This window comes from Physeter macrocephalus, chromosome 16 (genome assembly GCF_002837175.3).
Source record: "Physeter macrocephalus isolate SW-GA chromosome 16, ASM283717v5, whole genome shotgun sequence".
Classification (NCBI taxonomy): Eukaryota; Metazoa; Chordata; class Mammalia; order Artiodactyla; family Physeteridae; genus Physeter; species Physeter macrocephalus.
The window spans coordinates 54,837,894-54,860,051 of NC_041229.1; the positions used below are offsets into that span (position 1 = coordinate 54,837,894).

The 22,158-nt window shown below is 41.5% G+C and overlaps 1 protein-coding gene and 1 long non-coding RNA gene across 4 annotated transcripts in view; one reads left to right on the forward strand and one right to left on the reverse strand.

Annotated features, from left to right (window-relative positions):
- Positions 1-1,383: 1,383 nt before the first annotated feature.
- LOC102980424 (uncharacterized) lies at positions 1,384-2,926 on the reverse strand. 2 transcript variants are annotated; one of them, XR_003683716.2, is made up of 3 exons: positions 2,826-2,926; positions 1,829-1,979; positions 1,384-1,733 (listed from the first exon to the last, which is right to left on the reverse strand). It is a non-coding gene; the product is annotated as an uncharacterized lncRNA (long non-coding RNA). The 2 variants fall into 2 exon arrangements; XR_448784.3 differs by having other exon boundaries at positions 2,562-2,926.
- A 91-nt stretch (positions 2,927-3,017) lies between these two features.
- Positions 3,018-22,158, forward strand: part of ALG8 (ALG8 alpha-1,3-glucosyltransferase) — a 29,550-nt gene continuing 10,409 nt past the window's right edge. Inside the window, exons 1-6 of one of the 2 annotated variants that reach the window (XM_007122210.4) lie at positions 3,431-3,524; positions 8,099-8,177; positions 12,713-12,859; positions 14,715-14,908; positions 18,298-18,407; positions 19,631-19,698. In XM_007122210.4, the coding sequence (XP_007122272.1) occupies positions 14,805-14,908; positions 18,298-18,407; positions 19,631-19,698 (282 nt within the window). In that variant the 5' untranslated portion in view covers positions 3,431-3,524; positions 8,099-8,177; positions 12,713-12,859; positions 14,715-14,804. Of the gene's footprint in view, positions 3,145-3,430; positions 3,525-8,098; positions 8,178-12,712; positions 12,860-14,714; positions 14,909-18,297; positions 18,408-19,630; positions 19,699-22,158 lie in introns of those variants that run through there. The other variant, XM_007122209.3, reaches the window with a different exon arrangement.

A 22,158-nucleotide genomic window follows, 5' to 3' on the forward strand; every position in this document is an offset into this window, starting at 1 on the left:
TTTTCCATACAGCTCTTCAGAGGTCCTCTCTGTCTGCTAGATTGGATGCTGCTTGATTCATAAATCATTGAATAAAACCAAGAAGATCTTTAAGACTTATTCAGTTGAATTTTGTTTTTTAACAAGGAGAAGGAAGAACATTCCAAATAGAGGGAAAGAATGTATAAAGGTGCCGTGACTGGAGGGAACATGGCATGTACCAGAAGCTGAAAGCAAATCAGTTAGGCTAGAGAAGAGAATAGGGGGTGGAGAAGAGTGGATGAACGTGAGAGGATTAGGAAGCCAAATAGACAGGACTTGGCAAGAGCAGTTAGAAATACTTTAGCTGCAAGGAGCAGACAATGACCAACAGTGGCTCAAATACATAAGGATGATGACGATGTGTGTATGTGTTTCCTCAGATAATAATAAGAATTCTGGAGGTAGGAGGGATTTGTTTAGCAGCACAGTGATGTCAGGGCCAGCATGATGTGCCTTCCATGCCTCATGACCAAGTCCAAGGCAGGAAGAATGAAAAAAGGGGCAAAATCCGTAACAACTGCCTCTTTTATCAGGAAAGGAAACCCTTTCCCGGAAACCCCCCAGCAGATTTCTAAGTCCTACTAGGCAGAGCTGTCATCAGGCCACACCTAGCTGCCAGGGAAGCTGGAAGATCAACTGTTTTATCTTTTCTAGACTCTTTAGAAGAAGTGAAAAAGGGGATTGGGAATGAGTTAGTAAGTTCACAGTGAGTTTGCAGGTGCGGGGCAGGGGAGGTGAACAACTGAATGGTTGGTTGGTGTCATTCTCTGAGTGGATAATACTGAAAGATCATGAGTTCAGTTTTAGATATATAGAATTTGAGGTGTGTGGTAAACTGAATAATGGCCTCCAAAGATACTTGTGTCCTAAACACTGGAACCTGTGAATATTACCTTATATGGCAAAAGGGACATTGCAGATGTGATTAAGTTAAATACTTTGAGATGGGAGGGTCCTAGATGCATTCACAGGTGTCATTATATGAGGGAAGCAAGGGAGATTTGATTCTAGAAAAGTAATAGATGTGGCAGTAGAAGCAAGATGTAGAGTGATGCAAGGAAGGGGCCAAGGAATGTAGGCAACTTCTAAAGGCTGAAAAAGAAAATAGATTCTTCCCTCAGAACCTCCAGAAGTCACCAACCCTTATGACATCTTGACTTTAGCCTAGTGAGGCTGATTTTAGACTTCTGATATCCAGAACTGTAAGAGAATAAGTTTGTGTTGTTTTAAGTTTGTGATAATTTGTTACAGCAGCCTAGGAAACAAATGCAAGGTGCCTTTAAAACATCTAAGAGATGGCAGGTAGGTAGTTGGATATAATGGTCTGGAGGTGAAAGAAAAGGGCTGGGCTTGAGATATAAATGTTTTTAAAAATTAATTTATTTATTTTTGGCTGTGTTGGGTCTTCGTTGCTGCGTGAGGGCTTTCTCTAGTTGCGGCGAGCAGGGGCTACTCTTCGTTGTGGTGTGTGGGCTTCTCATTGCAATGGCTTCTCTTGTTGCAGAGCACGGGCTCTAGGTGCATGGGCTTCAGTAGTTGTGGCACTTGGGCTCAGTAGTTGTGGCTTTCAGGCTCTAGAGCATAGACTCAGTAGTTGTGGTGCACAGGCTTAGTTGCTCCGCAGCATGTGGGATCTTCCTGGACCAGGGCTCGAACCTGTGTCCCCTGCATTGGTAGATGGATTCTCAACCACTGCACCAGAAGGGAAGCCCCTGAGATATAAATGTGAATGTCATATTCATGTGGGTGGCATTTGAAATTGCGGGAGGGCATAAACTCATCTGAGGAGAGTGACACTGTCACCTACCTGTTGTTTATCTTTCAGCAAGGTACTTAACTTCTCTGAAACATTTTTTATTGAACATTTATTCTGTCCTGGCATCATATCAAGCAATTTACAAGTGTCCTCATTTAATCCTCACAACCACTTTAATGAGGCAGACACCATTTTAAACCTCCTATTTACAAAAAAGGAAAACAGGGTTAGAAAGATTAGCCTTTGGGGGGAGGGATATATTGGGAGGTTGGGACTGATATATACACACTACTATGTATAAAACAAATAACTAATAAGGATCTACTGTATAGCACAGGGAACTCTACTCAATAGTCCGTAATGATCTATACGGGAAAAGAATCTAAAAAAGAGTGGATCTATGTATATGTATAACTGATTCACTTTGCTGTACACCAGAAACTAACACAAAATTGTAAATAAACTGTACCCCGATGAATATTTTTAAAAAAAGAAAAGAAAGATTGGTTATTTGTGCAAAATCAGACAGTACATGAGGGTGACAAGACTAGCTCCATTCCTTGTGCCTCGGCTCTTACGGCCCAGGTATCAGCAGTATCCACACCATGTAGGACTTTGTTAGACCTACTGCATGAGAATCTGAACTTTAACAAGATCCCCCAAGTGTACAGAAAGAAGAAGCACTAGGCTCTAGCCTGCCTCCACAGTGGGATCCCCTCAGGCAGGTACTTTCCCAGAGCCCAGCTCAGAGTTCTAGAAGCACAGTATGTTTTCCCGTCTGTACCTTTGCCCAGGCCATTCTCTGCCTGGAGCTAATACTCCAGGTGTCTGGATTAGGCGCCTCCAGTATCCTCTGGTACTTTTATCTACTGTTACTCTGGGATTATAATTCTGTCTCCTCCATTAATATGTGAACGTCTCCAGTAAAAAAATAGTTTTCTCTCACCAGGTACCCCAACAATAGGCCAAATCAACACCCAGAGCAGACGCCCAGCAACTATTTTAACCAAAGCATTAAGTAGCACGTGAAACTTGTCGCCGTACAAACCGCGCAGACTCAGGGTGGCCCTCCCTGGCGGAGACTGAGGCGGAACGGAGAAAGAAGCCGGAGCCGGAGGTTTAAACGCTCCACCCCCGGCCTTCCGCGGGCTGAGCAGCTGAGCCGCTGAGCGCATGCGCGCAGCTCACGGGCACCGCCTCAGAGGCCCTTCCCCGCATGCGCGGGAGCGCGGAGGCGGGTCAAGTTGATTGAAAGCGGGTGGCGCCGTAGCAATGGCGGCGGTCGGAGTTGCGACAGGTGGTGGCAATTGGTTTTCGGCTTTGGCGCTCGGGGTGACTCTTCTCAAATGCCTTCTCATCCCCACCTAGTAAGGGACCCGTACGGCCCGGGGCTGGGCGGGGAGGCCCCGCGGTCGTTCAGGGCGGGAGAGAGAAGTGTGGATGCCCCTGGGTGAGAGGAGGAAAGGGAACCTGAAGTCATGTGGTCGCTGCTACCCCTTTGCTATGCTCCCCACTCCGCCCTTTGAGTGTTATTTCACCTGTGCACTAGATCATAGCCCTGATGGCTGGGGTCTGGGCTGGCACTGTCTGACTTTAATGTTTCTGACCTTAAGGTCCTCTTCCTTAACATGCAGGTAAACAACACCCACCTCCAACATTCATTCAGCCAGTACAGTATTTATCAGCTGCTTCCTGTGCTAGGCACTGTTATAAGTCCTGGAGAGGCATTTGAGAAAGACATTTCTGGGTAAGTTGGTGGGGCCAGATAGACAAACAGGAAAGTTTCAGATTGCGATGAGGTCTGTAAAAGAGGTAGAGAGTGGCTACCGGGCAAGGCTTTACGCTCCTCTTTTAGGAGGTGATGTTTGAGTTGAAAGCTGAAGGATGAAAAAGAATAAGCAATGTGAAAAGTAGTTCAGGCATAGGAAAGAGTAAGTGTAAAGGCTCTGTGGTAGGAAAGAACTCAGAGCATTCCAGGAACAAAGTGAGCATTGTGGCTGAAGAGCAGTAAGGGAGTAGGAGAGTGACACAGGATGAGGTAGGCAGTAGTCAGGTCACACAGGGTTAGACTGCTGTGCAACAAATGAATGCAGACCCAAGACTGAAAGCATGGGATCCCATTAGGAAATTACCACTCAGTGGTAATGTGTATACAATGGGTACTCAGTATTTATTAATATTATTAATATTGGCTTCCACATCTGTTCATCCTTCCTATTTCTTCTCCCTTGGCTTTTCCCCTCATTCCTTTGCTCCCTTCCCAGTTTAGTGTTTGGTTTATTGGTATCCTTTGGTTCAAGTTCTTGGTGACCTCTCGTTGGGTATGGAAGAGCTGTATGTATAGAATGTAAATCCATACTGATGTGTATATAAGCAATGAAGTGTATATGTAGGTTCAGCAAAATGACTTACAGGGACTTGGGAAAAGAAGGCGTTGGTCAGTTGAACTTTCTGCAGAACTGAAAACAAATAAGAAACATCTTTTTTAAAAGCAAATTGGAAAAATCCTTCTAAAATGTAGGAAATTCCTTTCAAATCAGAATGAAAAGTTTTTATTTTAAACCGTGGGTATAAGGTGATGTTCCTTGCTTTAGTTACTTCAACCTAGAAATGTGTCTTCAGGCTTGTTACTTTGAATACTGCTGTTGATCCAGGATTAAGAATGTATGTAGTTGTAGTTAATGCTCTGCTTCTCAAACAGGAAACCCCTGGGATGTGAGAGGGAAGCTACAGGATAAATGCAAAAGTATTCACCAAAATGTTTACTAACTGCTTTATTATGAACCAGGTACTGTGGCAAGGCACTAGAGGGGAAGACAAAATGGATATGATCCCTAACCCATAAAGGGTGTAGTTTAGTGAAGATAACAGTCCCAGAAATAAATCAACACAAATATGTGATTACATAACAATGCTGTCTTAAGTGTTATGAAAGAATGGGATCCTATAAGGCAACTAACAAGGGGGACTTACTTTAGATTGGGTGTCGGGAAAGGTCTCTGACATATAATTGTAGGCCTGAAGATAGACCCAGTACATGTCTTTTCTTGAACATATGTATGTGTTTCTATTGAATATGTTGGGGAGGAAGACATTTTTCTCTACCTTTGTAGCCAGGTTCTGGCTGGTCTAAGAATTCAATTGACATGAGACAGATTAACAGCAGAAAATCATCAAACAAAAGTTTAATAACATGTACATGGGAGAGACTCCGGAAAATGGAGTAACTCACCAAAATGGCTGAAGCCCCTCACCTTAAATACCATCTTCAGCTAAAGACAAAAGAGGATGTTGGGGGTAGTAGTTTGGGACTTCAAAGGGGAGAAAGGCAATTCACATATAAATATTTGCTGGGCCATGAAGAGACAAGAGTGGACTCTGATCTCTAGGTTCTGGTGAGTTTCCCTCACCACACGTACGTAGCCCATATTCTTTGCAGATATCAGGGGTGATAGCTCTATTCTGGGAACAAGCCCTTTATGTAAATTCTTTAGGCAGCTAAGAGGGAGGTAAAAAGAAAGACTTCCTGGCCTTCCCTGGTGGCGCAGTGGTTGCGCGTCCGCCTGCCGATGCAGGGGAACCGGGTTCGCGCCCCGGTCTGGGAGGATCCCACATGCCGCGAAGCGGCTGGGCCCGTGAGCCATGGCCGCTGAGCTTGCGCGTCCGGAGCCTGTGCTCCGCGACGGGAGAGGCCACAGCAGGGGGAGGCCTGCATACCACACACAAAAAAAGAAAGACTTCCTGAGTCTTCTGTTTCTTAAAAATAATCAGCTTAAATCAATCCTCATGCCAAAAAGACACATTTTTTTTTTTTTTGGTGGTACGCGGGCCTCTGACTGTTATGGTCTCTCCCGTTGTGGAGCACAGGCTCCGGACGCGCAGGCTCAGCGGCCATGGCTCACCGGCCCAGCCGCTCCGCGGCGTGTGGGATCTTCCCGGACCGGGGCACGAACCCGTGTCCCCTGCATCGGCAGGCGGATTCTCAACCACTGCGCCACCAGGGAAGCCCAAAAAGACACATTTTGGGTTGCCAAATTTTGCTCCCCTACAAGTGTATACCTAGAAATGTAATTGCTAGGTCATAAGATCAGTTGTGAATTGTGATTTTGAGAAATCTGTAGGAAATTCAGGTGACGTTGTCAGCAGGAAGTTGGAGATGTCTCTCTTCTAGAACTCAGGAAAGAGACCAAGGTTGTATATTGTGATTCGGGAGTCATCATTACACAGTTCTTAGTGGAAGCAATAAATGTGAATAAGATTGTGCAGAGCAGAGTAAGCTGCATAAGAAGAAGACCAAGAACTGAACCTGAAAGAACATCAACATTTGCTTGATGAGTATTGGAATGGGAAGCCATGAAAGAGACATGGAAGGGGTTGGCTAAGAAACTCACAAGAGGGTTGTCACAGTAGAAATGTTGTATAAAACATTAGAAAAGGTAAATCAGGTTTTGCTGTGGAGCTCATTGTTAACTTTGTGAGTGGTCAATTCAACAAGAATGTATTGAGCCCATCCACATATCAGGTGCTGTATAAGATGTGGAGGGGAAGTAAAGCAGAGTAATAAACAGAAAAATAAACTCCTGCTAAAGAGGAGTGAAGGGCACCAGAATATGCCACCCCAAAATATGCCTCTTTGGTGTAAGGATTTTTGGGGACTTATTATCTTGAGGAACTGCAGACATAGGAGAAGCTCTGAAAACAGTAAAAGTTACTTTCAAGGGAAATTTACATTAGAAAGGAGGCCTGTACCTGGAAAGTAACTATTACCAGAGATCACTTTTTCATCTGAGAGACTTAGCTGCAAGGCAGAGCAACCTTTGTTGGCCAAACATTCTCTTCTCACCTTCCCAAGAGTTGCCTTCCCCCCTCTTTGAAGCCCCAGTCCCCTACCCCTTTTCTTAGCTCTCATGATGGTAGATAAGCCTCAATCACCTGGCCACCTTTTGAGTCTCATCTTATATCTTTTGGGGCTCCTGTACATATGTATGTAATTTAAGTTGTCTTTTTTTTTCCTCCTGTTATTCTGTCTTAGGTCAATTTAATTCTTAGACCAGCCACAGAACCTGGAAGGGTTGAAGGGAAAACAATTTTCCTCCCCTATATATAGGGGACATACTTGGATATATTTATATATAGTGAGAGGGAGACCAGTAAACAGAATTTGGAGACATGAGAAAGGCAGGGCAGGGGCCTTTTCCCATCTTTTCTGTCTGATGAACTCCTGCTCATCCTTGAAGATCCAGCTTCTGGGTGAGGCCTTTGCCAGATAATGAATCTTATTAGAATTGTTTGTGAACAAGAATAAGTCACCTCTGAGCAATAGCCTGAGGGCCTCCCTTAAGAAAAAGTATGGGCTTTTGGTCAGCCCTTTAGATCAGGAGTCCGCAACCCTCAGGCCACGGACAATTACCAGACACTCCGCATCGCCCCATCGCTCGCATTACTGCCTGAGCTCCGCCTCCTGTCAGATCAGCGGCAGCATTATACTCTCATAGGAGCACCCTACTGTGAGCTGCACGTGCGAGGGATCCAAGTTGTGTGCTCCTTATGAGAATCTGATGCCTGATGATGTGACATGGAGCTGAGGCGGTGATGCTAGCGCTGGGGAGTGTCTGCAAATACAGATCATCATTAGCAGAGAGGTTTGACTGCACAGAGACCATAATAAATCAACTGCCTGCAGACTCATATCAAAACCCTATCAGTGAGTGGCAAGTGACAATTAAGCTGCATCTTATGGAGTAGACCAGACATAAGCAACACACTTTGGCTGTCACTGTCTCCCATCACCCCCAGATGGGACCATCTAGTTGCAGGAAAACAAGCTCAGGACTCCCACTGATTCTGCATTATGGTGACTTGAATAATTATTTCATTATATATTACAATGTAATAATAATAGAAGGAAAGTGCACAATAAATGTAATGTGCTTGAATCATCCCAGCACCATCCCCCAGCCCTGCCCGCTCTGTGGAAAAATTGTTTTCCACAAAACCAGTCCCTGGTGCCAAAAAGGTTGGGGACCGCTGCTTTAGATGACTCAGAGACTCTTTTCACTTAGTGTTGGGTTGGCCAAAAAGTTCGTTTGGGTTTTTCTATAACATCTCACTGAATAGGTTCCCCACCTTTTCCAGAAGGAGGTCTGGCCTCCAGGTAAGTGAGGTGTTTCAGGATCATGTAAAATACCTATTTGTGTCTTTATAGGATAGTGAGCTGTGACTATGTAGGGGGTGTTGGTCCATTTAAAAGCATAATTTTAGAAATGTGAGATTGATAAATGTTATGAAATCTCATTTTATTCATCTGATTGTTTTGAGTAGCCATTCCACAGATTTTGAAGTGCACCGAAACTGGCTTGCTATCACCCACAGTTTGCCAATATCACAGTGGTATTATGAGGTAAGTTTTTAATTTTCACCTTTTTGGGTTTTTTTTTTTTAAGATGATGTGTGAAATCATTAAATATTATTGATATTAAAACAGTGTTCCCTGTGATCATAGGTTGAATAAATCTTTATTAAACTTGTGGTCTTTCCTCATGTTATTGAACCGAACTTCGGTCCCCTTGCCTGGCACGCACAAAGCAGATCTCCTGATCTTGGGTTATTGTGAAGGAAAATACAGCGTTTACTGCAGGGCGCCAGGCAAAGAGAATGGGCAGCTAGTGCTCAAAAGACCTTGTTGGGGCTTCCCTGGTGGCGCAGTGGTTGAGAGTCCGCCTGCCGATGCAGGGGACACGGGTGCGTGCCCCAGTCTGGGAAGGTCCCACATGCTGCGGAGCGGCTAGGCCTGTGAGCCATGGCCACTGGGCCTGCGCATCCGGAGCCTGTGCTCTGCAACGGGAGAGGCCACAACAGTGAGAGGCCCGCGTACCGCAAAAAAAAAGAAAAAAAAAAAGACCTTGTTGGCTTAAAAATATGCACAACGTCACAGAGTTGTGAGTTTTATTTGGGGCAAAATGAGGACTGCAGCCTGGGAGACAGCATTTCATATAGCTCTGAGAAACTGCTCCAAGGTGGCGAGGGAGGAGCCAGGATATAGTAGAGGAGTTTTGCAACAAAGGGCAGGTAGTTGAGAACATCAAAATATTACTGTTAATTAAAGAAACCAGATATGTCAAGTTAAGGAATTTAGTGCTTTTCTATATATGGAAAGATGCAAGAGTCTGGGCTCACTGAAATTATTCCTTTTTTTTTTTTTTAACATCTTTATTGGAGTATAATTGCTTTACAGTAGTGTGTTAGTTTCTGCTTTACAACAAAGTGAATCAGTTATACATATACATATGTTCCCATATCTCTTCCCTCTTGCGTGAAATCATTCCTTTGATATGCACCTCAGCTATCTGGGGCCAGTATCCTGTATTTTCACATCCTGAGTTTCCTCAGGGCTCACGGTAGGGAGTGGCTGCAGTCTGACGACTACTAGGTGGCAGGTATTCTTTCCTTTCTGAATTCCCTCAGGGCTCACCAGCTCACCATCAGGTGGTAGCTGCCATCGCTGATGACTGTGAACTTGCCAGTGGCTTTCAGGCAAGGGTTTTTAAAGGCCGCAGTAGGGGTGAGGGTCACAGGGTGCATGATCAGCTCATGGACATTTTTCTCATTGGTTGGTGGTATGGTCATAGGGTGATGTTTTGGGAATCTTTTTTTTTGGCTGCTTTGGGTCTTCGTTGCTGTGCGTGGGCTTTCTCGTTGCGGTGGTTTCTCTTGTCACAGAGCACGGGCCGTAGGCACGTGGGCTTCAGTAGTTGTGGCATGCTGGCTCAGTAGTTGTGGCTCGCGGGCTCTAGAGCACAGGCTCAGCAGTGTGGCGTACAGGCACACAGAGATGTTCCCAGACCAGGGATCAAACCTGTGTCGCCGGGCTTCCCTGGTGGCGGCGCAGTGGTTGAGAGTCCGCCTGCCGATGCAGGGGACACGGGTTCGTGCCCCGGTCCGGGAGGATCCCACGTGCCGCGGAGCAGCTGTCCCACATGGCGCGGAGTGGCTAGGCCCGTGAGCCATGGCCGCTGAGCCTGCACGTCCAGAGCCTGTGCTACGCAACAGGAGAGGCCACAACAGTGAGAGGCCCACGTACCGCAAAAACAAAAAACAAAAAACCTGTGTCCCCTGCATTGGCAGATGGATTCTTAACCACTGCGCCACCAGGGAAGTTGTTTTGGGAATCTTAATCCTCAACCTTCTGGTTCCAGTCTGGGGTCTATGTGCTTGTGGTCAGCATATAGTCACCATCCTCCACTGAGTACGGGGGTCTTAGTTTCTGTAGAACAGCTCAAAGATATGAGTCCAATTGTTGTCTATAGTCATTCAGGAGGAACTAGGAGTCCTGTGACTCTATTGTTCTAATCATTAACTACTTGAGTTTGCTCTTTGGAAGGCCAAACAAGAAGTGGGGGACAGGGAGGGTCTTATACCTGGGTAGGCCCCGCAGGTTCTTACTCGGTTTCAGTCCCCCCTTTTCTTTGACACTCCTCAATTCCTGAGGAGAACATGGTGGGACAAGAAAGGGAATAAAGTTTTGGTTAGAGAGGTTAATCATAAACTCTACAGGGGAACTTGGTTTTAGGAGGAGTCAGTTTCATTCAGTTCTGCCCTCTGGAACTATTAGGGAACCCCTTTACTTCAAAATGAGTTTCCCAAATTATACATGGGAAATTATAGTATTTGCCACATGTTTTTTGAAAGAACATTGGATTGGGAAAGAGGGAAAATTGGATTCAAGACCTGGCTCTGCATCAGCATAGAAAATACATTTCATCTCTCTGAGCCTTGGTTTCTCATCTGGCATATGAGGATTTGGAATGAATTATTTCTAAGATCCTGTCTCTCCCTAACATTTTGTGATTTATGAGGACAGGAATAATCAAATGTGATGTGTAGGTGTCTGGTAATACACAAACCATTCTATTCTATTATTACAAAAACCATGTCTGTATTTTTATTTCTGGTATGAGTTACTAACTTGCATATGATACTTCATGGAAAACAGACATCAGCTCAAAAATGACTTGATCAGGGCTTCCCTGGTGGCGCAGTGGTTGCGCATCCGCCTGCCGATGCAGGGGAACCAGGTTCGCGCCCCGGTCTGGGAGGATCCCACATGCTGCGGAGCGGCTGGGCCCGTGAGCCATGGCCCCTGGGCCTGCGCGTCCGGAGCCTGTGCTCCGCAACGGGAGAGGCTGCAGCAGAGGAAAGCCCGCATACCAAAAAAAAAAAAAAAAAAAAAAAAAAAAAGACTTGATCAAAAACAGCACTCTGCTGTCAGGAAGATTTTTTTAAGACAAGTTGTAAAGTTTTCTGTGAGTTTGTTGTTGCTTTTTGGGTTTTTTGGTCGGGTCAGAATAGTCCTTTGCACTGAAAAAGCTTGAGAACAATTGACCTAATTGACCAAGTTCCTTCTCACATAATAACACTACAAGTATTTCATAAGAATGATAAGGGACTTTAAGTAGTTTCTTTAGTGTGAAGTATTTCCATTTGCATGTATGCATACCAGTGAGGAAACTTTTTGTGTGGCCTAGTTGTCCAGAGGTTGGGCTGTGATTTCAGACTGCCTAGGTTTGACTTTCAGCTCTGCCACTTAATACCTATGCTGGGCAACTGTGGGCAAACTACTTGACCTCTCAAAGCCTCCGTATCCCCAACTATTAAATGATAATAAATAATTATTAGGGTGAAATGAATATAATGTATGTGATGTGCTTAGCATAGTACTTAGAACAAATGTGCTCATTAAATATTATTAAAGGTTATGAATACTTAGCATTATTAATATAATGACCTTCAGCCTATAAATGAAAAGGCAGTCTCCTGTTTCACCATTTCCTCCCTGCTCTCTGCTATCCCTTCTTAGTCTCCTTTGCTCACTCTTCTTCATCTACACACTCTTTCAGAAGCTGGTTCCCTCTACCTGTCTTTGTGGTCCCTTTTTCTTTTTTCTTTTTTCTTAACATCTTTATTGGAATATAATTGCTTTACATTGTTGTGTTAGTTGCTTCCCTTTTTCTTGTAATTCTATAATTCTTTCTGGCTGTTCTCTCATTTAGTCCTATAACTTTCACTACTACCTGTTATCTTAGTACTCCTAAAACTGTATTTAGGCCAGAGCTGTCTCCTGTTTAGAGACAGCTCTAAAAGGGGGGACTGTATTTAGGCCAGAGCTGTCTCCTTGTTTTAGATAGAAGAGGTTTATGTAAAAGAGATTCTAGTAATGGTAAAATTCTTTGTTCTTCCTGCCCTTCTCAGCAATAACAACAAAAGAAATCAACAAGAAACAAAACCCAAGTGCGAGGTTCACAGTAGGATATAAGGCTGGAGAGGCACATGCCTCAGGTCTGGAAGGTCTTTCTGCCATACTAAGGAGAGTGGACATGTGAGCAGTGGACTGCTTTGTAGAGCCCTTCTTAGCTTTGACTTCTAGCCTACCTTTCTGTTCTGGCCTCAAATTAAATTGATTGGTCGATTGGTTGGGAAAGACATTAAAAAGACCCATAACTTGTGGAGTGAACACAATTGTTTTGAATCTTTGTTGACCTAAAACAAGTAGGCTGCCAGTTATTTCTCCAGCAAAAATGGGTTTATTCAGGTTCAGCAGAAAATAGCAATTCAGGGTCTGCAACCACAGTGAGTCATGTGCAAGTCCCCGAGTAGCGCATAGCGAGGGAAGGAGAATTCTTTCAAAGAGGGAAAAAGGAAGTTGGGAGGGCTAGAGTAGACAGAGTCCTTGGCTTTTCATTGGCTGAGTTGTGACAGTCTGAGCTCTGCAGGGAAGAAGAGACTTTCTTCTTGCTGTTGGGCTCTGCTGTCCTCCTAGGGCCTGAGACCTCCCCCTTCTGGCCTCCTGCTTCTATCTTAATTGAGGTTTCTGTTTATTAATTTTTATATCTTCATATGTAAAAATGAGGTTGGATGTTTTTGTACTTGAAAAAACAGCTCTGTTGTGGTAGCTTCCCGAGCTAATGGATTTGGAATCGGAGACCCAGATTTGAGCCCCAGCTCTACCACATATAAGTGACAGAACTCTTCACTTGGGAGGAAATGTTAGCTAATCGCTTTCCTGGCTTCCCAAAGGCTGTTTAGGTAAGATGATGGCCCCAGCTGGAAATCCCTGAGGTCAGGAGGACCTTCTGGGCTAGGTTTGAGAAGTCTTTGTGGGGAGAAGGAGCAACATACAGAGGGTGCCTGAGTGGTGTGGGATTGGGGATGGCAAGGGGAGGACAGGGACATTTTGTTTTGGATAAATGACCATCTCAGGCAGCACCTGTTCCTTCTCCCAACTCTTTTCATGCTTCCTGTTCCCCATTTTATTTAAAGTAATAAATATGTCAATAAAATAAAGTAGGAAAATCTTTTAGACTTCCAATAAAATAAATGGCTCTTTAAGGGTAGAGTGAGCTCTGACATAGAAACTGTGGCTGGAAACCACAGATGTTAATGAAGTCTAGATTCATGTTGAATATCTTGAAATTATATGGACCAGTAATTTCTAAACTTTTTAAAAAATATATACCCTAGCCAGAAATCATTTTTGAGCATTCACTACCCAAGACGTCTTTATAAATTATAAAGGCAAAGCCCTATTAATATACTTTTAAAAATAGAAATTAAGAAGGATAAGAGTAAAAAATAGAATTTCTCATTTTTCTTTCCATAGTTCAGTGGCTTATCACCCCACATTGGAGATTTGGGATTAGAGAAGGAACTTTCCATAAAGGAAAACTTAATGGGTGGGTTCATAGCCTGAGTGCCCTAGACAGAGAGCCTCTGGGTTGGCCTTCGCGTTTTATACCTGCAGGGGGAGTAAATAGGCTACTTCTTATTGAGACCTAAAGTTTTCATTCATCCTTACCATGAACAAAGAGCTAATAAGTAGTCTGAGTCTCTCTTGCCTCATTTTATACTGTAAAGAGACCCTAAATAGTAGTACCTGTGGGCACTCAGTTAGTACCTAGTGAACCCTTAGTGCACTTCCAGAAGGAGAGGAGTTTTCCATTGAAAGGAGCAACAAATGCGGAGTAGGGAGATTATTACTGTCTCAGCTCTTCTAGGTGAAAGGTCAGGTTTAGTTTTAGGGACATGCTATGAGGATAGTAATAATGTTTTAAATGATAACAATTAATAATTTTTACTGATACTTAGTTTATATCTGGTTCAATACTGTGTGTGTGTGTATATATGTATATATATATATGTAAAATTTAATAACCCATGAAATAGATACAGTCATCCTTGTATGAATGCAGAAACTGAAACAAAACAACAAAATATAGCATCATAAAGTTTATATATACTTTATATTTTTATATAAAGTTTATGTTTTTCATATGATCTATATTTTCATTTAATCATTAGTGCCCATTCATTCATTTAACTAATGATTATATAATATATCAGGAACTTACTAAATGCTCACGATACAGAAATGAGAGAGTGGTTTCTGCTCTCAAGGATCTCATGACCTAGTAGAACAAAAGATAAGTAGCATCAGTGTAGCATTTTTTCATTTATAAACGTATTTCACATGTGTTAACTTATTTAGTCCTCACAATATCTCATTTTACAGATAGGGAAATTGAATCTCTGGGACAGAACTTGAACTCAAGCTAGTAAATCATTCGTTATGCCTTAGCTCCCTTTTTATATTTAGATGAGTAGAACCATGTCATAACCAAGTTTATTATTAAAAGTTATCAAATTAATTTCTTGTGAAGTATAGTTGACTCTAAGGAAATTGAAGACTGTATTAAATAACTTAGGAAACACGTTTTGGTGTTCTGCTCAGTCTTAACAGAAAATTTTCCGTTTATGGCATATTTTAGGTATAATTTCATCATGTGTTTTTTTTAAAGATGAGAGAATGAAAATTTCCAACCTTTGCACCTTCTTTATTTATTCCATTACTTAGGATATGTTCTATCTTCAATTTTTACCACAGGCAACTTCAGAGTGGACCTTGGATTACCCCCCCTTTTTTGCGTGGTTTGAGTATGCCCTGTCACATGTTGCCAAATATTTTGATCAAGAGATGCTGAATGTCCGTAATCTGAATTACTCCAGCTCAAGGACCTTACTCTTCCAGAGATTTTCCGTCATCTTTACAGATACACTCTTTGTGTATGCTGTCCATGAGTAAGTCTGAGAATGTCATTTCCTGTGGAAGGTTTTGAGGAAATATTATAGTATTAAATAGTATTAACTTGTTCGTCATTTGGGCCAAACAAAGTTCATATAATAGCAAATGCTAGAACAGTCCAAAATGGTTGTGTTTCAAACTTCACAATGAGTAATTACAGCAAGCAGTCTAGCTGAATCTTGTGGAAGAAAATGGGGGCTAAGGTGGGGTTACAAGTTAGAGGTAGAACAAGAGATTGTGAATGTTGTGAAAAGTAGTCCCAAGTAGAGTTCCAGGACCGTTTCCGCTGCCCAAAGTGGCTCTACATGCTTCTCTTTTCTTCCTTGTAGCAGACTACCAGAGGCTGCCATGACCTACCCTATTCTTTGGGATATGCATACCTACATACAGCACAGCACACTCATGCATACATATGCATAATGCTAACCACCAATGGAGTTTCCATTCTAGTAAATTCAAGAAATCTTACTGAGTGCTTTTAGTTGCAGTCTCTGGATTCTTTCCTTCATGAAGACTCTTCACTAATTTTAAGTTATGTTTATATTTTATATTTTTATGTTTCACATATTTTACTTATAAGTTACTTTTAAGTAGGTGAATACACATATGTAGAATATTGTGCACAGTGACTTCCAAGTAGTGATTTCCCAGTTAATGTTGGTTTCTATTCTGTCCTAATACTTAAGCCTGCTAGTATGATTGTGACAGAGCAGTAGCTGGTGTCCATTCAATGACCTTTGTCATAAATAGATCATTTCTGTTTGTGAGGCCTTCTAGACTGAACTCTTGCCCCATTCAGTAGAGTCCCTTGGGGATGTTTTAACCCCTGCTCATTTTCATGGAATAACTGCTGTTTGGCACCCTGACCTTCATTCTCCTTATGACCTGGCAAGAGTTGAAAGGGAAGGTGATACGTAAATGTACTCCTTTTAACTCAAAATGTTTAAATTCACACTCTCAGGGAAAGTGTATACAGGCAGAGAGAGGGAGTAGAATTCATTTCCATCTACAATGTAGAAGGAACAGTTAAGTAAGATAAAAATCTAGAACAAGGCACTTTGTATAGATTAGTAACTTACTTAATTTTCTCAATTACCCTGTAAGGTTACTGTCTCTATTTATGAGGAAACTGAGGCTCCATGGAGGAAAAGCAGGACACCTTTTGCTAACCCCTATTTAATTGTATCTTTATTATGTCTTCTTTTGGTTTTAGATTTCTTTGGTTTTAGAATTTGCTGATATTCAAATGAAACACATTTTTTAAAAATCTTTTTATAGAATAATACATCCTTTTCATTGTCAAAATTTTGGAAAACAGAAAGCAATTATACATACACACAAAGTAAAAATGACCCATACTCCTGCACTTATAGCTGTAACTATCAACATTTTGGTGCATATGATTTCAGCCTCTTTCCTGTATCTGAATTTAATTTTTATAAAATAAAAATGGGATCATACTGTTTTGTCACCTGGTATTGTCACTTAATTACTATAGCTCTACCTTTAAATAACATACATTTTTTAATAGGAGTTTTTAAAATTATTTGGGCAATCAAGAGCTGCAGGTTTGTGGCTCTATTCTTTTTTTTTTTCAATTCCGTTCACCACCCTCTCCCAAACTATCACAGGTCTATTCTTTTTTTTTATATATATAAATTATTTGGGCAATCAAGAGCTGCAGGTTTGTGGCTCTATTCTTTTTTTTTTTCAATTCCGTTCACCACCCTCTCCCAAACTATCACAGGTCTATTCTTTCTTTTTTTTTATATATATTTTTTAAAATTTGATTTATTTTTGGCTGCGTTGGGTCTTCGTTGCTGCACACAGACTTCCTCTAGTTGCTGCAAGAGGGGGCTACTCTTCGTTGCAGTGCGTGGGCTTCTCATTGCAGTGACTCCTCTTGTCGCGGTGCATGGGCTCTAGGCACACAGGCTTCAGTAGTTGTAGAACGTGGGCTCTGTAGTTGTGGCACGTGGGCCCTAGAGCACGTGGGCTTCAGTAGTTGAAGCACATGGTCTCAGTAGTTGCAGCGCTCGGGCTCTAGGGTGCATGGGCTTCAGTAGTTGTGGTGCATGGGCTCAGTGGTTGTGGTGCACGGGCTTAGTTGCTCTGCGGCATGTGGGATCTTCCTGGACCAGGGATTGAACCTGTGTCCCCTGCATTGGCAGGCAGATTCTTAACCACTGCGCCACCAGGGAAGTCCTCACAGGTCTATTCTTAACTTGGCTGGTATCTTAATATATAATTTGGAGTGCTATATCATTCTTGTCTGCATTTTTTAGTTTTAAGGACTAAAATAGTGTGTGCCCTTTCAATTTTCAAAATCCTTACATTTGGGTTTTTGGTGGATGGTTTTATTGTTTGTTTGTTTGCTTTATTAAATGAAGACTTTGTTTTCAAAAAAAAAAAAAAATGAAGACTTTTGTTTCACATCAGCATAGCTGAGAAAGAGACATGGAACTGGCCCTGAGGCCTTTCTTTCTGCTACCACCTTTTTAAACAGTCAAGAATGGCATGGAGGGGCTTCCCTGGTGGCTCAGTGGTTGAGAGTTCGCCTGCTGATGCAGGGCGTGCGGGTTCGTGCCCTGGTCCAGGAGGATCCCGCATGCCGCGGAGCGGCTGGGCCCGTGAGCCATGGCCGCTGGGCCTGCGCGTCCAGAGCCTGTGCTCCGCGGCAGGAGAGGCCACAACAGTGAGAGGCCCGCGTACCGCAAAAAAAAAAAAAGAATGGCATGGACACCCCAATCCCTGTGTCTAATCTAATAAACTGACAGGGAAGCAACTAAAATTTTTCCAACCCACAGGAATTTCTTGGGAGAGGTGACACCTAAGGGCACCTTAATTGGAAAATTGTCAGCATCACCAGAACTGGACTCCATCACCTTTCTTTTTCCTCCCTATTAATAACTGGCAACATTAGAGCTGTGATTTGGGTGCAGTCATATTGAAGGACTACAAGAAATTCTCTTGGAGTCCCTTTCCTCCTTTTTTAAAAAAAACCTCCCATGGTCCTTGAGAATTAAATTTAATCCTCTGAATGAAAGCATCTAGCATGTACTGAGTACTCCATAAATACTAGCTTCATTTCCTTCATCCTTTCTCTCCTTCATTCCTCCATCTCTTTCTTCCTTTTTTTTTTCTTCATATTTGGGTTAATATAAACCTGGGTTTTCTGACTGCTATTCAGCCTCAGTGTCACTTGTTAATCATCATTTTCAAAATAAAATAGTTCCACATTAAAAAAAAAGAATGGCATGGACACTTTATCAGGAATGGCTAATCAAACGCATCAGAGTATATCAGAGTGTACTCTGTAGAAGTATTATGGTGTTCTAATGCAGATTAAATTTGTTTCTGATTCTTTCCTCGTGTTCCAATATAGGTGCTGTAAATGCATTGATGGGAAAAAAGCAGGCAAAGAACTTACAGAGAAGCCAAAGTTTATTCTATCAGTATTACTGCTGTGGAACTTCGGGTTGTTAATTGTAGACCGTATCCTTGACGTTTTATGTACTGTTCCCTTACTTATTTGATATATACTAAGTATAAGATTAATTATTTCTGTAATGGTGATTCTGAAATGTGAGCTGCTTTTGAAAGTGGATGTGGGGTGGGTTAGTTAGTTCCCCAAACTGTGGTCTCTGCCCAACTTTATCAGACTCTGGTTGTTAGAGCACTTTGTCCCTGAAAAGTTAGTGGTGACGTGCAAGAACCAGTTAAACTGCCAGTGAAGCAATATACTGGGATTTGTTAACTGTCTTTAGATTAATCTAATACACATATCTTAAATAGTTTATAACACATTATTCTAAATATACCTTTTATAGGAAACGGTGTATCACAGTGTCCATATGGAAGCAGACAGGCCTTCATGCTTTTCTGCCATCTTGGCTTATGACATATTAATAGGCAAATTTCTTAAATCCAAAGGGTCTGAATGGGGGACTTCTCTGGCAGTCCAGTGGTTAAGACTTCGCCTTCCAATGCAGGGGGTGCGGGTTTGATCTCTGATCGGGGAGCTGAGATCCCACATGCCTTGTGGCCATAAAACCAAAACATAAAACAGGAGCAATATTGTAACAAATTCAACAAAGACTTTAAAAATGGTCCACATCAAAAAAATCTTAAAAGGAAAAGCGGGGGGGCGCGGTGGGTGGCTCCTGAATGTAACTAAAATCTGAATGATAGAAGCCGAATTTCTAGTTTTCATAGAGGTAGCCGGGGTGGAAGAAAACACCGAGACTTCGGTTTAAGTCTGACCTGGTCTTGAATCTCAGTTATGAAATTCAAGTAGTGTTAGGCCATGAGTGGATTAATGCTCTGAGCTCTACCTCACAGGTTCACTGTATGTGTACTATAAACAATGGAATGCTACAGGCAGTGGCCTTCAATAGCTGTTAGGTCCCTTCCTTTCTTATCCCTGATTCTAAAAAGCAAAACAAAACAAAAAACTCCTTTAGTTGCTGGCTCTTTAAGGTACAGAAAATATGGGAAAGTTTCCTGGTTTTCTTCTTAAACATAAATTTTAATTTAAAAGTTTGTCCAGGATTTGGCTGTTTATAGAAAACACTTTTATGAAAAGTCCAAACTGGTAGTAATATTTTTATCTTTAATTTACCTATAAAGGAAGCATTTGCAATTTTTATACTTAGTCTGCTGGCACAGTTCATTGTGAAATTGGCATCCTCTGTTTTCTTTCCTTGACCTAAGTCCAGATATTCATTTCCAGTACAATGGTTTTTTATCTGGATTAATGCTACTCTCTATTGCACGATTATTTCAGGTAAACACAAAATAGGCTAATTAGTTTGGTTTTTAGCTTGTAAAGGTGATAGGTAAGTTTATTTGACCAACTGTTTTGAGTTGCCAAGTGCTATAGACACTTTTATTGAGTATTTCTCACAAATTCCATCTTCTCTTTTAATAATACTTTTCTCCATTTTACAGATGAGAAAATTATACTCTAAAAACTTGTTAGAGTGTGGCAGGCCTAAAATAAACTTGAGTTTCTATATTTGGTTGGGATCATTTATCCAGGAATGAAATCTTCAGCAGTTTATACTATATAGTAACTGTGATGGTGGAGCCTTAACCATCAGCAGCATGTAGCATAGTGTAATGGAAAGTATGGAATTTGGAACCAGAAGACCTGGGTTGAAATCTTGAATAACCCTAATAAGCTGTGTGACTCAGACAGGGGTTATTCAAAAGCATTGGCTGCTTCAGATTGGGTACGTTGTATATAATATATTATTGAGTAAACCTTGTAACTATTCTGTGAAGTTGTTAAAAGTTTTCTCCCTTCATAGAGGAGGAAAGCGGATAATTCAGATTTCTGGGACACTCCTCTGTACACTGAATCAGAATCTCTGGGATTGGGTTTTAGGAATCTCCAGGGAATTTTGATACACCATCAGGTTTGGGAACCATTAACCCAAGGCAAGTCTTTCAACCCCCTCAGCCTCAGTTTTCTCATCCATAAAATAAAATTTACCCTTGATACATTCTGTTTATAAGATGGGGCCACCTACCTCACAGGGACTTTGGAAAGATCAAATTCAATAATCGGTTTTAAAGTTCTTTGGCAACTATAAATGTCTGGATAAGTTTTTTCTTTTAACCATAAAAAGCCACATTATACGTGGATCATAACTGGTGTTCAATGAATGAATGTTGGATGGTTGTTGAACAAATGAACTAAACTTTAGCTATAGAACCAGCTAGACTTTCTCTGAATCTTAAATAAATAATAAAACCGGTGGAGAGATTTGGAAGCATCCCATTGTTTTTGCCTTATCATTCCTAACGCATCTATTCTAGACCACACCTGATGAGACAGTGAAAGGAGGAACTTGGCCTTTCACGTTCCCTTTGGCAGTTTCTCATTTGATCCTTCCAAACCCCAGGACCCCAGGACCATTATCTCATTTGATCCTTCCAAAATTCCTGTGAGGTAGGTAGAATGCAGACTTCTTTAGTTATAGTCAACTCAGTTTGGAGGGTTTTTTTTTCCTAAATCAGAATGCCTTTAATTCTCCTAGGTAGTTTGTTAGATCTAGTACTATTGGCACAATACTTGGTGACTTCAGCCTGATTGTAGTTTATGTTACCTAATATGTAATATAAGATTTAAGTGATTCTTTGTTAGCATAGCTTATGTGTAATCATTGGTACTCTCATTCCCAGATCCTCTCTGGAAATCAACTCCAGCTATTGTATAACTATAAGAGGGTGAAGGTAATTAACTTCCCTAGGTTCCTTAAGGAGAAACTGTAGTGTGTTGTTATGATGATGTATCTTGTACTTCAATATCAAACTTAGTACTCAATAAATATTTGTTGAAATAATGAATTTATGAACCGACCAGGCTCAGTATAAAAGCTGGCTGGAATCACTTGCCTCTGTTCTCCTTATATTACATTTAAACCTTTTTATTATAGAAGATTTAAATTATATACAAAAATGGAGAAAATAGTACAGTGATCTAAACACACACACACAGAGCGTTATTTTGAAACACATCCCAGACATCATATTTCATTTGTTAAGTATTTCCAAATACAGGCAGACCTCAGAAATACTGTGGGTTCAGTTCCAGACCACCACGATAAAGCAAATGTTGCAATAAAACTAGTCATGTGAATTTTTTGGTTTCCCAGTGTATATAAAAGTTATGTTTACACTATACTGTAGTCTGTTAAGTGTGCAATAGCATTGTCTAAAAAAATGTACATACCTTAATTTTAAAATACTTTATTACTAAAAAAAAAGAGATAAAAAAATACTTTATTACTAAAAAATGCTAACCATCATCTGAGCCTTCAGTGAGTTGTAGTAGTAACCTCAAAGATCACTGATCACAGATCACCGTAACAAGCATAGTGATAATGAAAAAGTTTGAAATATTGCAAGAATTACCAAAATGTAGCACAGAGACAGGAAGTGAGCAAATGCTGTTGGAAAAGTGGCGCCAATAGACTTGCTCAATGCAGGGCTGCCACAAACCTTCAATTTGTAAAAAACACAGTATCCCTGAAGCGCAATAAAGCAAATCGCAATAAAATGACATATGCCTGTATATCTTCAAAACCATGGTTTTTTTTCAATATGGTAAAATACGTATAAGATAAAACTTACCATCTTAAACCATTTTTTTCTTCCAGTTTTATCGAGATATAATTGACATACAGCACTGACATACAGTTTAAGGTGTACAGCATAATGACTTACTTACATACATCAT